At 48.7% G+C, this 15,429-nt stretch overlaps 4 protein-coding genes across 4 annotated transcripts; 2 read left to right on the top strand and 2 right to left on the bottom strand.

Moving 5' to 3' along the window:
* Positions 1–296: 296 nt before the first annotated feature.
* ONS95_011594 (uncharacterized protein) lies at positions 297–1,814 on the bottom strand (the record flags this gene model as incomplete). The annotated part of the gene is made up of 5 exons (XM_058505221.1): positions 297–1,026; positions 1,074–1,198; positions 1,245–1,317; positions 1,370–1,517; positions 1,625–1,814. The coding sequence occupies 5 exons, from the start codon at positions 1,812–1,814 to the stop codon at positions 297–299; spliced, it is 1,266 nt and encodes a 421-aa protein (XP_058359778.1).
* A 1,496-nt stretch (positions 1,815–3,310) lies between these two features.
* Positions 3,311–7,348, bottom strand: ONS95_011593 (uncharacterized protein; the record flags this gene model as incomplete). The annotated part of the gene is made up of 4 exons (XM_058505220.1): positions 3,311–4,227; positions 4,275–4,805; positions 4,858–7,067; positions 7,134–7,348. 4 exons carry the CDS (start codon positions 7,346–7,348, stop codon positions 3,311–3,313), a joined length of 3,873 nt encoding a protein of 1,290 aa, XP_058359777.1.
* A 758-nt stretch (positions 7,349–8,106) lies between these two features.
* Positions 8,107–9,856, top strand: ONS95_011592 (uncharacterized protein; the record flags this gene model as incomplete). Its single annotated transcript, XM_058505219.1, has 3 exons — positions 8,107–8,255; positions 8,309–9,788; positions 9,839–9,856. 3 exons carry the CDS (start codon positions 8,107–8,109, stop codon positions 9,854–9,856), a joined length of 1,647 nt encoding a protein of 548 aa, XP_058359776.1.
* Positions 9,857–10,521: 665 nt separating this feature from the next.
* Positions 10,522–12,490, top strand: ONS95_011591 (uncharacterized protein; the record flags this gene model as incomplete). Its single annotated transcript, XM_058505218.1, has 2 exons — positions 10,522–11,180; positions 11,233–12,490. 2 exons carry the CDS (start codon positions 10,522–10,524, stop codon positions 12,488–12,490), a joined length of 1,917 nt encoding a protein of 638 aa, XP_058359775.1.
* Positions 12,491–15,429: the final 2,939 nt, after the last annotated feature.

Genomic DNA, 15,429 nt, shown 5'->3' with positions numbered 1-15,429 from the left:
GGATTTGCGCTCTTCTTACCGCCAGGTAGAGGATCCAAACAGGAGCGATAGATATGCAGAGTAGTTTGGCATGTAACATAAAGAGCGACAGCCGCACTTAGGCAGTAATTCGGGACAAAGGACTAGCTCTCGCTTATGTTTAAATCATGAAAATAATCAACAAAACATCCCAGCAATCTGGACCATAAACAAGGGTATCTTCGCAAGAATAAGAAGATGAAAGTATGTCATATCCACCGCCTCTTCCTTTCTTCAATCCTGCTCTCCTTCGCTGCTCTCAGCGTCATACCAGAACCTCATACCAACTCCCCTCTAATTTCAACACCCACCCTCCCCAACCTCTCCAGATAATCCATCCCTAGGACAGCAGGCGTAAGCACACCCCCACCACCAACCCTCCTAAGCAAACCCTTCGTATATAAAATCGTCGCCGCGCCTTCCGCCAAAAACGCAGCCGTGAGATGCGCAGCAGACTTTCCGTACGAGAACTCCGCCAGTGCACGATCTGGGAAAGGACCTTCCTGTGCCGCGATGGCAATCGCACGTAGCGTGGTCTTACCGCTATCGACTTTCTCTTCGCTTGAGCTAAAACTCGAGCTCGAACTCTCCACAGCCTGCCCCCTCCTCTCCTCCTGACAACACAACCTCTTCACCCAACCCAGCCCCATCTTCTCCCTCACCCCCTCCCTACAAGGCCTCATCTCCCTATACTCATTATAATAGAAGTCTTCTCCATAAGAGCGGCCTGAGTCAAGCAGTGCCCAGCTTCGGTGGACTAGGACGCGGGTTTGTTGGGAAGAGAGAGTTGTGCTGGGGGAGAGGAGACCGAGTGTTAGTTCGCGGCGGGGAGAGGCTCGGGTGCTGAGACTGGAGGCGGTGCAGGTTTGGCCTTGGGTGTGTGAGAGGAACCAGGGGTTTAGTGGGGGGTGGCGGGGAGATTTAAGGGGTGTGGGTGAGATGGTTGTGGATGAGGAGGAAAGCGAGCGGTGGGATGGTGGGCGGGAGGAGGACGTTGGAAGTTGATCGCTGTGGTCTGTTAGTCTGGCCTTGATGGGTGTATTTTGGCGACTTACGGGAAGTCGTTGATGGTGCAGACCACCTCTCTTGTTTGTAAGTTGAGCTTGTTCTTCAGTTCCATGACTGCACAGAGCGAGAGGAGATCTTGAGGTGTACTTTCCACGCTGACATGTGAGAGGATCTAAAACTGTCAGTCAACCTTCAAAAGTTTGAGAATATGGCATTACAATCGATTTGTTCTGGCGTGCAACATGATGATATCTTCGTATCATTCCTCCCAGCCAATGGATGTCACTCGCCCTGGTTTATGGGTCAGCATAACCTACTTAGGAACCTCGCTGAACCGACTTACGAATCAAGATAATGCGTTCCATTACGCGCACAAGCCTCAACGACCAGCTCTCCCCTCCCTTCTCCAATATCCAGCATATTGATAATGACTTTCGTTCTCCTTGCAAGAGCTTGAAAATCTTCTTTTGTAGTAGCACATAGCTCGATCGCTATACCACAAACATATCAGTATTCAATCTTTAACTCCAGCCCAAACTCTCTCTCGTCCATGTTCCCAGACATCAAAACAACTAAGAGAATGAACATGAAAACATACCAGGTATCGACCGTCCCATCTCCTTCGTCCTCTTCAACCCCTCAACACACTCCCGCATCTCAACAACATCTCGTCCCGCAACAGCCCATCTGATATCCTTCCTCAAGAACTCAGAAACATGCTCCACTATCCTCAGTCCAACCTCGCTGCTAGTCGGCTCAAGGACGACGAGGTCGTACATTCTTCCCATGTCTCCAACTTCGAGTTCCGTTCCTGTCGCTCAACTCTAGAATTGCAAATCGCACTGGATTTGAATCTGAAAGAAGCAAGCTAATAGAACAAGAAACAACGACAATAAGCAAGCAAGCTCGCCAAGTGCGACTCCAAATTCCCCGAACTCGTTACTTCTCTTCTATCAAAATCAAACTTGCAAAAACAGACCACTGAAGTCAGATGACAGAGACAGACTCGTACCCAGAACAGAATAGAACGAAGAAGCGTGATTCCCCAAGTTCAAAAGTCCAAATAAAGTGATGACGGAAAAAGCAGCCGCTGTTCTGAATCGGTTCTTAACTTAAACTTCCGACGAAAAGAGTAAGCTGACATGCCAAACTGGTCATTGTTAACAATTACCCATTCACTCATCCGAACCGATGAAACGCAATCTCTAAACGCGGGGTACACCAGCACAAATGAAAATCAGACTCGGTATTCGTATCGTATCCAGGATAGCGAAATACGACGGAGGAGCGGCAGTTCCTCAAAAACACTTATTTATTGATCACCCCTGACGGGAAAAATCGCTTATCGCATATCGTATTTCGTATACCTATGCGCTTTTCGGAGTGTTTTAGTTTGGCTGGATTGGGTCTGAAAGCGAAATCTCAACTTACATGTACACGTACATGTACAAGTACCTGATCATCCCGATCATCCCAGTACCGGCCCAAGACTTGCCAACCCGCCGTATTTGCAGCTCTCTACAGGTAATGCAAAACTTCCCACGTGCAGCCTGAGAGAATTAACTCATCTCACTAATTTACCTTTCCAACAACTAACCAGCCCGAACTCATACCGTAGTTTCGTGTCGGTACGTACGTATCCTCGGAGCTTACGGCCGCCGAGTAGAGTAGAGTCGAGTCGAGGCGTCGTACCTTACCTTAACTTACGTTGTTCGCTTATCGTTTTTCGTACCGACCCGACGCACCAGGCACCACACTTCGGTGCTTGGCAAGTGTAGACATGCAGGGTGTGAATGAACAAGACGCGGATGTGCATGCACGGGCAGGGGGCAGAAAACCCACCGATGACATGGATGGTAATGGTGATACTTGTTTGAGTTTAGGGTTCTGACTTGTGGTTATTATTATCTAGATTGTATCTTGAGGAAGGATGGAGGGATGGTTCAGAATGTGAGGGAGGGGTGGGAGATTGGATGAAGAGAAATAGAGATGAATTTTCATGCTTCGTAAAGGGGGTTCTTGGTTCGGGTTCTGTACGAAAGCGCGAGAAGGATGGGTTTGAGTTTGAGGTGTACGGTAATTGAAAGAAAGATAATGATTACCTCTATGTAAAGGCAATCAAATGGAGTCACGCGTACACACTTGGTCTCTGTTCATTACACATCTATCGAACTTTCAAACAAACGTGCCAACGCCAACCATCTCTGAATCCCTCCCTTCCCTTCCCCATGGTCCTGTCCCATCCCAACCCGCAATCCCCAATAAGTGTATCATCCATCAAGCATCAAGCAAACCCGAACCCTTTTGAATTCTCCAACGCCATCGCCAGTTTATCCCTCAAGACCTCCTTGCTCGAATACTCAGGCAGGAGAAGGATGCCATAGCAGGTATAACTGCTGGGCAAATGCCCATCATCAATGCCGTTACGCTGCAGCGTGAACTGCAGGTTACGCATCCCGCCGACGGGGACTCGGTCGCTCGCAGTGACGAACTCGAGAAGTTTGCGCTTCTGCGGGAGATCGTAGCGTTTGACTATGCTCCAGAAATCGCGGATAGAGCGATGAGATGCGTCCCAGCCTATGTAGCGGGTTGCGCGGCGCATCTCGGAGATGTCGATCTCTTGAATACCTTCGACGACTGATTGGAGGGTATCCGGGTCGAAGAGGGTGATGGAGCGTCTGTCGATGCAGGAAAAGAAACCTTTCTTGAAGGCTTCGAATTGTGGTTGGATGGACACATCAGTCAGCCATCGTATGTAGTCGCTGACATAGTTGTTGCGATTCTCGTTCGTTACCGAGGGAGCGTCAACAGGATTAGAATTGCTCTGAAGCTCTGGGAACTGAGGCCAGTGACTCTCTGAAGCACCCATTTCTCTGCTGATTGGCTGTCCGAATTGCTCGACGCTAAACTCGTAAGTTCTTGCAAACACATCTTCTACCAATCCATCTTTTTCGTCCCATTCCAGAAGCGTTGTGAGCCCATTTGCTAGGTCAGTCCAGCCGTCCGCGATATGATGAAGCTCTGTCACTTCTTCGCCTAGTAGCTTTCGATAGAGGGCTTTTGGAAACGTGACTGGCAAAGTGAGCCCGTTGTACACTGCCAGAGAGACTATCATTCCAATAAGCTCGAATTTCCACAAAGGTTCCGGAGATCCAGGTAGAAACCAAGTCATCTTCGTTCTAGCGTCAATAGTGAATGTGCCTAAAGGAACTTAGTAGGTTACGTTATGACACTGAAAGAAAACATACCATAGTCAGGATTCAGGGCCTCCGCTATGGCCAGTCTGAAGAACTCCTGTTGGACTCCACCGGAATCTAGGCCTTCTTCGCCGCCTTCTTCACCAAGTCTCACTTTCAGAGGTCGCATCAGCTCCCGCTCTTCTCTTCTCCAGATGGCATTAAAGGTATCCAAGAGTACATGAGTCCGACGAATCTCAAGTACCATGAATTCAGATGTGGCGGTTCGGAGGCGATCGTGTAATTTATCCCTCTTATACTTCTCAGTCACCAAACTTCCCTCGGACATGAAGTGAGAGACAAGATGTCCGGTTGTATGCGCCCTCTCATACGATTGGTTCATTCGAGAATAATTGATTGCTCTGAAGTATGTGACAAGTGTCGAGGGATCGAAGAGATACGGGTGGTCCAACAGATGAGCCGTTTTCTTGTTCTGATCGTACGAAAGCCATTCAAGGGGCATTGCCACTGGATCAAGACGCTCGGCAAAGTACTCTGTCCGAAAGTGGATGTCCCCTAAAATTAAGGACTTTCTCTTCTTGTCTGTTGCTGTCAATTACCATACTGTTACTCAGAGAGTCACGAGAATACTTACAGATGGCTGCCATCATGGCCAGAGCACCACCAAACGGACCATCGTTTGGAACCTCTGCAGACCCTTCCCATTCTTGCAACATAACGGCTCTTGCCCAATCAAGAATTAAGGTAGGAACCCTTTTCTCGTGTAGGCTACGTTCATCATCTGTGAAGTAGAGGATTGGGGTGGTTCCAAGATCAAGAAACTTCAACGAATCGACAAGCAATTCTAGAACGTCGGACTCGCGAAACTGGTCATTTCGGTTACCCCTTTGGAGATCAAGAAGCTCTGTAAATCGGCGCCTCGTTGTTATTGCTGCAAAAAGTCTACGTGCAAGTCTAAAAGCGGGCTCGTTGCTGAAAGCATCTTCGTAAGCCAGGCACAAATCCACTGACTCTAGAGAGGAGTATTCCCGACTTAACATTGCCAGTCCATATGAGCGTATGCGAGACATATTTGCCATTTGACGCGTGTCAGACACGAACGGCGCGGAGGCGATCAATGCGTGAAGACAGATATTCAACAGCCGTGCAGCATCATGATTCGACAATGCTTTTCTGGAGTAAGATTTGTGGTCTTTGGCCCATTCATAGGCATCCTCCAATTGCTGCGGTGGCCGGAACAAAGTGCCAGTTACGTTCCACAGGCGGTCAAACAGCAGGGAGGGAGCAACTCGAGTGATTCGAAGCATGAGATACCATATCGTCTGCGAATCGAACGGTTCCGAATCTTCGTCGCGGAAGGACCTCAGAAGCGAATCAGATTTTCCCAACACATCAAAGAAACTCTGCTCAATGAACACCTTCCACTGGTTTCTGTATCGAAGGGAAGATCTGGGCAGTGTGACTTCCCGAGAAAGCGGAAATGGAGGGGCTTCGCGAATCCTTTTCGAGCTTCCTTCTATGGTTGCAGGTTGTAGAAGGTGTTTCTCGGCAGAATTATCATCTTGCATGACATCGCACAAGAAGTTGATTGACTCGATTGAGAAGGAAGACATGGACTGAGGAAGAAGGACGTCCTTGGTAGGTGATGGCTTCGCATCCGGAGTAAGCGCTATATTTGTCTGTAAAGTGACCTGGGCCTCTCTGGTTTCTTGCGGCTTATCAGGTCTATCGTTGCCATCATCTTTGGCTACTGGTGCTTCAAATGACCCGACTACGGGTTTGCTTGTTATAGGCTTGATTTCGTGGACTTGAGTATTAAAATCCGACATTTTCATCTTCGGGCTGGTAATCAGGGCTTGTCTAGGTATCTTGTGTTTTGGCAAGGAAGGTACGCTTGCCGTAGGTGTGGACATAGGGTCAACAGCTGAATCTGTCTGTTTCTGCTGCTTACTGAGAATGCCTTTCGGATTCTGTGATTCGATTGTGTCAGACTTCCTCCGTCTATTCGAAATCGGCGCAGTCCTTGCGACTGAGTTTACATGCGGCTTCGGTTCTGAAGGCATGGGAGTACCTGGTGCGTCTTGTGAGGCGGTAGGCTGTGAGACTGGAGTAATACCAAATGGTGGTAGTATTTCATGTCCTTCATTCACGGTGGATTTCTTGGGGGCTACGATTTTGTCTTCCTGGTCCGACTCAGGCTTTGACGGTGCAGCATCCTTGAGTTCGTGAGAGAGTGGAGGGTCGATTGCGTCGTATTGTTGATGGGTATTAGACAGTCGTGATCCCGAATCTCCATGATCTCGAGTCTGAGAAAAAATTGCAAGGTTCCTAGGCGTAAGCCACTCTATCATCTTGAATGCCGCAGTGCCAAATACACTTTGGACAAATGAACGAGGGTCTTTTGCATCTGCATCCTCTAGAAGACTTAAATCCAGCTCCGCCCACCGGTTCAGCACCTCCGACGGTTTCTTCTTCTCGGCGTGGTTATCCACATCTGGTAAATCCTCGACGAAAGCTCCATTCTTCGGCGCAGTCTTTGAAGACTCCTTCTCATCCGACTTGGGTCCTGAGCTTTGTATGACAGATGTCCGTAATTGACCTGCTAGGCCAGGCTTGGGCTTACATGGCCTGGGAGCATCTGGATATAATCGACCGGTGCTATTGTGATGGCAAAGCCCCATCTCAGGATTATCTTGGCTGGCCATGTATATCGCCAACGTCCGGGCACTGGCGGAATTGTATCGGCGAATCGGGGCACCATTCGCAACGCGTTTGCGGCAAGAGAAGCATGTTGTAGTTGTGCAAGTTTTCGACTGGCAGCCATATCGGATCTGGAGGATATATCTGGCAACGGGTCAGTACTTAGGGGTGGACGTGAAACTTAGGGGATGCAAATGGATGATAGCACACCTTTCAACCAATAGCTGGAAGTTGTGTCGTCTACGCGCTCTATGGATTCCATATATTCTCTTTGGATCATCCACGTCAACCATAAGCTTCTTCAGCTCGCTGGGCGCATCTTCAGGGAGGCGTGGGAAGGGTGCTGTTGCCCACAAGGCTGCGTAGATGTCCGCATCACTGACGGTTTCTCGGTCATCATGGACTCTGTGAGTATCTCGAGTCATGACATTGGCAGTGAAGGTAAGTACTTGATGGGTCACCGAGCTGTTTCTGCGTTCGCATGTGCGATTCTGGATTCAGGGGGTGATGATGTGGTAAGTTACGATGGATGTAGAGGCTGAAGGCAAGCTCGAAGTCAGAGTGCCGTGCCGTTGAAAGTCAATAATAGAATGGAAGCCAAAAGACGCATGGGCTGTTTGGCGCTGGGCTGGCCGCCTGGCCTGGCCTCGGCGGCTGACTTCAGCCCTGTCGCGACTTGCGAGGGCGAGGGGGAGGGCGAAGGCGAGGATGTCGCGGATGCCCTATGACGTTTCGCTTACCTACACAAGTCCCAGTCCCAGTCCCAGTCCCAGTCCCACTCCCTCATCCAGTGCGAGTAGTAGTTGACCCCTCCAAATCTCTTTTCTTGAATCGCATTTCCCTCGCTGCAAGTCCGTACCTAAGTTGCGAGTCACATACACGATTCAGGAAATTCATTTCCAACCACCATCTCCCTCCACCAAGGACAAGTTTCAGTATCGAGACGCGGTACGACATTTTTGTCCCTCTCAAATCTTCCTTTGAAGTCGACTGCGCAAATACGACATTCTGGTGGCGTGCAAATCACCAACGCATTATTCATCAAACCCCCCAATTTGAAGGAAAAAGGCCCTGATTGCCTATCCACTTTTTCAACCCCCACCAACCTTATCAACGGAGAATCGCCACAACACAAATCGAACTTCCTAACCACACAACACAAACCCGACCTCAAAAAATCACCATGGCTTCTATCGCAGCCAGCAGAATGCCGGCCCCAACAGCGTCTGGTCAAGCAGACACTGCTTCGTCCCATCCGTATACCTGCAATACTTGTCAAGTGGCGTTCAGGAACAGTGACCTGCAGAGGGCGCACATGCGCAGCGACTGGCAGTGAGTCTTGGCCCATCTTGTGTATCCCCTCACTCTCTAACTCGAAATTCCAGCCGATACAACTTGAAGCGTCGTGTCACCTCTCTTCCGCCGATTTCGTCCGAAACTTTCACCGAGAAGGTCCTCCAAGCGCAGGCTTCGTCCACAGCCGCCGCAAACAAAGCCGCATATGAGAAGACTTGTACCGTTTGTGCACGAACATACTTCAGCAAGAATGCTTACCAGAACCATGTTGGGAGCCAGAAGCATAGAGCAAAGATGGCTGCCGCCGAAGGAACGACGATTGACGATGCCAGCTCTGTAATGAGCTCGACATTCTCACTTGGAGAGCCAGCGACAGTAGCAGTGGAGGATATAGATTCCGACGCAGAGGAGGAGTTCAACGAGGTGGTCGAAAGCATCAAGAAAGCAAACCTGAAGGATGCTCCGCCAGCCACACGACGACCGTCGAGACCACATCACTCGGCAGATGTTGAGAAGGAAGGTTCCGTCAAGACAGCATCTTCCGTCACTGCGGCAGATGAGGAGATCACTTTGGAAACTGCTTTGAAGCGATGCTTGTTCTGCAACTACGACTCGCCATCCATGGAATTGAATGCTTCGCACATGGAACGTATCCACGGCATGTTCATTCCGGAGCGAAACTACTTGGTTCAACTGGATGGACTACTTGGTAATCTGTATGAGAAGATTCACGAATTTCACGAGTGCCTGTACTGTGGAAAATTGAAGCCTACTGTGTTTGGTCTTCAGACTCACATGAGGGACAAGGGTCATTGTAAGATTCCGTTCGATACCGAGGAGCAGCAACTGGAAATCGGAGAGTACTACGATTTCACCAGTACCTACTCAGATATTGAAGATGAGTCGGATGAGTCGGATGATTTGCCAGGCAAGAAGCAGAGCGGAGGTGTCAAGTTGGGAGCCAGGCGTCAAGCTAAAATTGACAAGGATGGTGATGAGAATATGGAGGAAGGCGATGGATGGGAGACTGACAGTTCCGAGTCGTCATTAGACTCTGCCGATCTCACTGCAGTTCCCGCCGGCCGACAACATCAATATGAGAAACTTGACCAACATCCTCATCACTCACATGATGATCCGCGCCCACACCGGAATAAGGACGGGTGGCACTCACATGCACACAAACACGCCCATGCTGTATTCTACTCCGACTATGAGCTTCACCTTCCTTCAGGACGGACTGCCGGCCACCGATCGTTAAACAAGTATTACAGACAGAATCTCCACAGCCATCCTTCCCCTGCAGAGAGACAGGAACAGCTCGCCATCCAAGAAGCAGCAAGTTCTGAGGAGGAGACAGACGAGAGAATCATTCGCCGCAACGAGAGAGAACGTGGCAGAGCAATGGTTAGCAGAGCAAATGGTGGCCTCGGAATGCAAGGTGTGACTGCTGAGAAGCGGAAGGAAGTTGCGATTATCGAGAAGCGAGCCAGGAAAGTTCAAGAAAGGGAAACTCGAAGATATCAATGGGGCGTCAACAAGCAAAACAATATGCAGAAGCATTTCAGAGTAAGTCTCCTCGTTACAGGATTTCTTGCACATTGCACTAACCAAATTAGGATCCTCTCCTCCAATGATTCTCAATTTGCTTCTGTTTTTTTGGCGGGATTGTGTTCAGTCTGTTTCATTATGCAAAGCCTAGAAGCTATGATTCATGATACCGGTATTGGTTGGTGGCGTGCATCAAGCGGTTCGTAGAGAGAAAAGCATAGACTTGATTTCCAAGTGTCGACCCAACATCCCAAAATAGCTTGCATAAGTGATAGATACGTGCCGCAGACGAGACTCAACAGAACTGTGAAATGTTTTCTCCAGCCATCTATCAGATAAATCTGTGCAATTAATCCTGTTGCTCCTCATATAAATAAACCTTGAGAGCACAGGATCCTCCTGTTATGTTTCAGGATATTCTCGAGTCCTCGTGTTTGTGTTGCTGTTCCTTCTGGAAGACCAAGACCAGACGGATGATTTGCGTCTAGCAGGGCAGGGGTGTGGGCGCCATCCCTGAGTGCAAGCGAAATAATATGAGCCCTCTCCCCCCAGGACAACAAAGCTGCATGCCCCTTAGATTCCCACTTGCGAAGTCTAATTTCTTTCCTTGATCCCCTCCATTTACCATTCGATATTTCAATTCTTCACACATTCTGTTGTCTATAAGTCTCTATCTAATACGAATCCCAATCCAACATCCACCAAATGCGATCATAAACCTCCCACCTCCGCAGAGCAAGCGCGTACAGAAATGGCCGAACAAATGGGTACCCCTGGGTCCACGGCAGACCTCTCCGTCAATGGCAGCAAGACAGGAGCCCCAAAGGACAAGTCCTGTCCCTTTTGTCACCAGCAATTCACATCCTCCTCCCTGGGACGCCATCTCGATCTTTACATAAAGGAGAAGAACCCCAAGCCGGCAGATGGGGTTCATGATGTAGACGAGATCAAGAAGCTGAGAGGAGGGATCACAAGGAGACAGCCGAGGAATTCAACGTCAAGGAGAGAGGATTCTACACCTGCGGGTACACCTGTTGCTCAGGATAGGAGGAGTCCACGCCCCGAGTCTGACGGTCAGGGGAATCGATCACCAAGCTTAAGGAGAGATGAAGGTGCTGGAGACATGGTCAATTTCAAGGGGAAGCCAAGTTTCTTCATAAATAAGGGCACATGGGAGAACACAGGTGTCATGAACAATATTCCGCCGCCTAGGACCAGCGATTCGAGGAGTTGGGATGGCGACGAACGGGATGCAAACAGGAGGCTAGAACCGAGAAGCAGATCTGTTAGCAAGCAGATGTTGGCAAAGACCACCTTCGAGCAGAAGCAGAAGATGCTAGATGCCCTGGATAATGCTAAAGCTGCTGAATTGGCATTAAGGGAGCTTATGGGGTCAATCCGAGCTGCGAAGTATGTAACTGCCTCCAATGACTCCACTTTTCAAGAATGCTAAGACTTCTAGACAACGTATTGATGGCCCTTCAATATTTGACTACGATCCATTGACCCTGGACTTCCCAGCTCTAACGCTCCGCTGCCTCCCACCACCTCCTACGCTGTTCCAATCAACCCCTATTCCCTCCGCCACCTCTTGGTCGATTTTACCCCCAGACGAAACTCAATACCACGCCTTAGTCGAGCACTTCTCCTCTGCCTTTCACAGCTGGCATGTCTCAGTCGCAATAGCAAATACCGCCCCAACAGAAGACCTCTCCTATCCACCCCCAGAAATGTTTGCAGGGCACGAGGACCCAACCGAAATAGCCCAACGAGCAGAAGCTGCAGCCTCGGAACTCGAAGCCAAAGTCTCACAACACCTACACAATGTATTCACACACTGGAACTCTCTGCCCCAAGCGAAGCGTAGTGAGATATGGACTTTGGAGTTAGCAAGAGGCCTGGGCCGCAAGTCAGAAGAGATAGACACTCTGAAGAAGGAGCGGGATTTCCACAAGCAAGAAACGGCACACTTGAAGCAACAGGTCGACGAGTTGAGCCGGTTACAACATCCCAGGGAGTTCAAACTTCAACCTCCTAGCACGATCCCATTCGAACAGCCGCTGATGCGCGTGCTGGGTGATCAGGGACTACACACGTTGAGCAAAGGCTTCGAATTGACGGATAGGCATGTCCATCTAGATGTGCTTGTTGAGCGAGTCATTGGCCGCTGGAAAGGCATTGTAAGGGAAGCCAGGGGCAATGGTATTGGTAACGGATTATCAGCGCAGCGGAGTCTTAGTGGAGGATCCTCGCATTCAGCGAGCCTGCCTCCTCAGCCTCCAGTCCAGCAACAACAGCAACAACAGACTCCGACACAAAACCAAAACCAAAACCAAAATCACTCTCAACCCCAAGTTCAAACACAATCCCAGCCTCAGCCACCACTCCAAGTCCAAACCCAGCAGTCACAACCAACGCCCACGATAACAACACCACAACCAACACCAACCATAGCAATGGACTCCTCGAACCTGATCTCGCCCTCCAACAACGACATGGACGGCATGGGCAGCGATGCTGACGCCGATGCCGACGCAGATATGGAGGACGACGAGAGCTATGTAGATATGAACATGAGCACGGCCGACTCGGTGTCTCAGCCGTCTGGCTCGGCGGGCTTTAGACTGAGCAGTAATGGGAATGGAGATCGCGGGATGAGTACGGGTATGGAGGGGTTGGAGAACTCTGTCGTGCAGGGATACGTGAGGATTGGTGCTTGAGAGTGATTGAGCAGAGGAGAGGAAAGGGGAGGATAAGGATTTAATGTTGCCTTTGGTGGGACAGTGGGCAAGCGATTTGATGGACAGCTGATTAGCGATATTGTAATGTTTTTATTCCTGCATCCATCCATCCATCCATCCTTTCTTTCATTTGAAGAAGAAGAAAGATGGCGATGGGAGGATCTGTACGATTAACGAGAATTTTTTCGGAGCGAGTCGCACTATTTGTGGACCAACATACAACTCGATTTGATGGAGGAGCACATTCGCATCCGCATCCACATTTGCATTTACATTCATCGGGTTGAATCCATTTCGTCCTTTTTCCTGCTGTATATATTGCATGGACCACAACACAATGGGACCGGAGATCGAGTTGTCGGCTGTTTCTATTTTGGTGTTGTTTTTCGTGGCGGCGATGTCGGAAATCAAGCAAGTTTGTAATGCTACAATAATTCCTCCTGTATTATATCCTACCTACCACCATTTTCTGGGCTATTTCCCTTGGCTGGACTTGGGGCTCACATGGGAAGGGAAAGGCGAGTGCAATTGAAAAGGAGTCGTGAGAATACAAGCACCAGGAATGTCTTCTGATCTGAAACACAGTATGTTGTTTTGATCTTTCGCCTCATGGCTCTTTCACTCACCCCCTCAATTTCTTCCCTTTATCCCTCAGATCTTCATTCAGAAAAAGAACTTTAGTCAACCAGTAATACGTACATTGCATCCTTTTTCTCAAGGAAGTGAATCTCCAGCCTAGCCTAGGAGGCTAGCTCCGATTTGGGAAGATGAGCTGAGGAGTGAAGTGAGGGAGGAGTATAACATCCTTGTTTTTGGGGGGTGGTTTGTGGAGTGGGTGGGAGTCGGGAAGAATGAAGACAATGATATATGGAGTGCTCTGTCTGCTGCAGTGTGGAGATGGTCGGTACCTACTGTGCTACGGCTGGGTGAGGAAGATTTGGAGATTTATGTTGGAAGTGTTGATTGATGCGGTGAGCTGCTAGGTCTGCTCTTGAGCTCGTTTTTTGGAAGAAGCTAGCTGTTGTCAGCTTGGTGGGGACTGTCTTTTTCTCTGTTTTGGTTATCAGGGGAGTTATTGTCATATTTTATTTACTTGCTGGAGATGGTCAGTGCTACCTCGATAGATAACGGGAATTGGTGAGTATAAATGTAGAGTTGACAAGGATGAGGTTACAGGCGATCGGATGTTCTCTTGCTTTTCCTTCCTTTCCTGCTGAGATAGAGGCTGTAAGTATCAACAGCGGAGGGAATATTCTCAGCATGCTCCATCAAGATTTTCCCGAGTTTTGTGATGCAGTCCTGCGATCAAGGGAAGTTAGGGAGTAGACGTTTAATAGTCTGTGCGGACTATTCACACTTTCGGTTTCAGATTGAGATACATAAGCAAGTGGGAGAAGAGAAATGGGTGTATGTAATATTTGCCCAGGCTGTTCTCTGAGGCTGTTGATTCACTACTCATGAGAATACTCATCGTTGAGACTCAATATTGAAGGCAGCCAAGGTCCAGAATGGGGAGGAAATCGGCAGATATAAATATAGATATCTCCTGCTTCAAGACATCCTTGAATTATGGAGCACAAGCATACTGGCTGATTGTGTAAGAGTGCCTGACCGGTGATTCTTTGGTAACATGTCGAAAGCACCTTCTGACTTCGTAAGTCTTTTGTTGAGCGCTTCGTCCTGTGTTTGCAAATGAGCTTCAACATTTTCGAACAGGTATTGACGCCTTGTATTTCTTGAAAATGGAGCTTTTGGTTTTCATTCATCTCATCACTGTCATTTTATCCACGGTAGTCAGTTCTTTTTTCAGCAAGAAGAGCTTACCTACGAGATTTGTCAAATGTATTCTGAAAGTATTTTCAAGAGTATTACGAGCTGATGCCTTCAAAGCATTGAGATGGACGTGACGTGACGAAACTCCATACTTTTGCTCTTTGCTTGACGCAGATTTTGTCATCAAACGCCATTGGCGCTGTAGTGCCGATTCGGAAAATCAACTGGAGCTTTATTTACTGGCCTTCTTGCAATTGTGTAGTCAGTTTAATGTCTCGCTAAGCGAGTGGTCAAGCATTTGAAGTCAATAGTGGCTCGGGTTTCGATATCAACATCGAAGTGGCTGCCACACAGTTGCACACTTTTACCCGTTCTATTCTTGTGTTCAGAAGTTTTGCTATTAGTGACTCATGAGTGGAAGAATGTACTTTCCTATCAGGTCCTACGGCCAAACTGTCAACACTGTCATGAAATAAAGAAAGTAAAGAGCCTCGACACAAAGACAAAGTAGTGCCTTCTCCATAGGACTTCAAAATTGAGGGTATCTAGTGCCTGGGAATCCCGAATTTAACCTTTTTGGGATTTAACAACGTAAGCCATGCGCAGATGGCTCAAGTTGTTCTCTCCAATGGCGCTACTCAGGTTGCGAAGTGGAGACTCGAGATTGCGGCCTCTTTGCAGGTGGCAGAAGAGGAGTTTACGGTTGGCAAGGATATGGGAAAGGAGGGATTCGATGCTGTGTTCCTGTACGGTAGCTCGGAGCGATGAAATTGAGAGTGGCAGCTCTTGACAAAAGTGGTGAGGTATTGGAATATACCGAGATGACTGACAGCGTCGAGGAATACGTATACGTGCGTCTCTTCAACTTTGTAATATTGTTTAGCAAGCGTGACAGATTGCAGATCTGTACCTCGCTATTCTAGACTCTGGTCTCCTTTTCTTTCTTTCTAATTCTTTTGGCTTTCACTTGAATCTCCTCTGTTATCCCCAAGAACACCCCCTCGAGGCCCTGTAAGGCTCACTGTAGCGAGCCTCTAACAAGCGAAGGAATAGTGCTCGCTTCAGGGAACCATACTACTACCCCCCCCTGAATAATGTTAAATCTCTAGAAAACTGGAGTTAGTGTGGGTAGCTTTCTAGGGTGT

This window comes from Cadophora gregata (genome assembly GCF_030347475.1).
Source record: "Cadophora gregata isolate MNR1 chromosome Unknown scaffold_5, whole genome shotgun sequence".
In the NCBI taxonomy this organism is placed as follows: Eukaryota; Fungi; Ascomycota; class Leotiomycetes; order Helotiales; family Ploettnerulaceae; genus Cadophora; species Cadophora gregata.
This window is presented reverse-complemented; position numbering and strand designations above follow the sequence as displayed.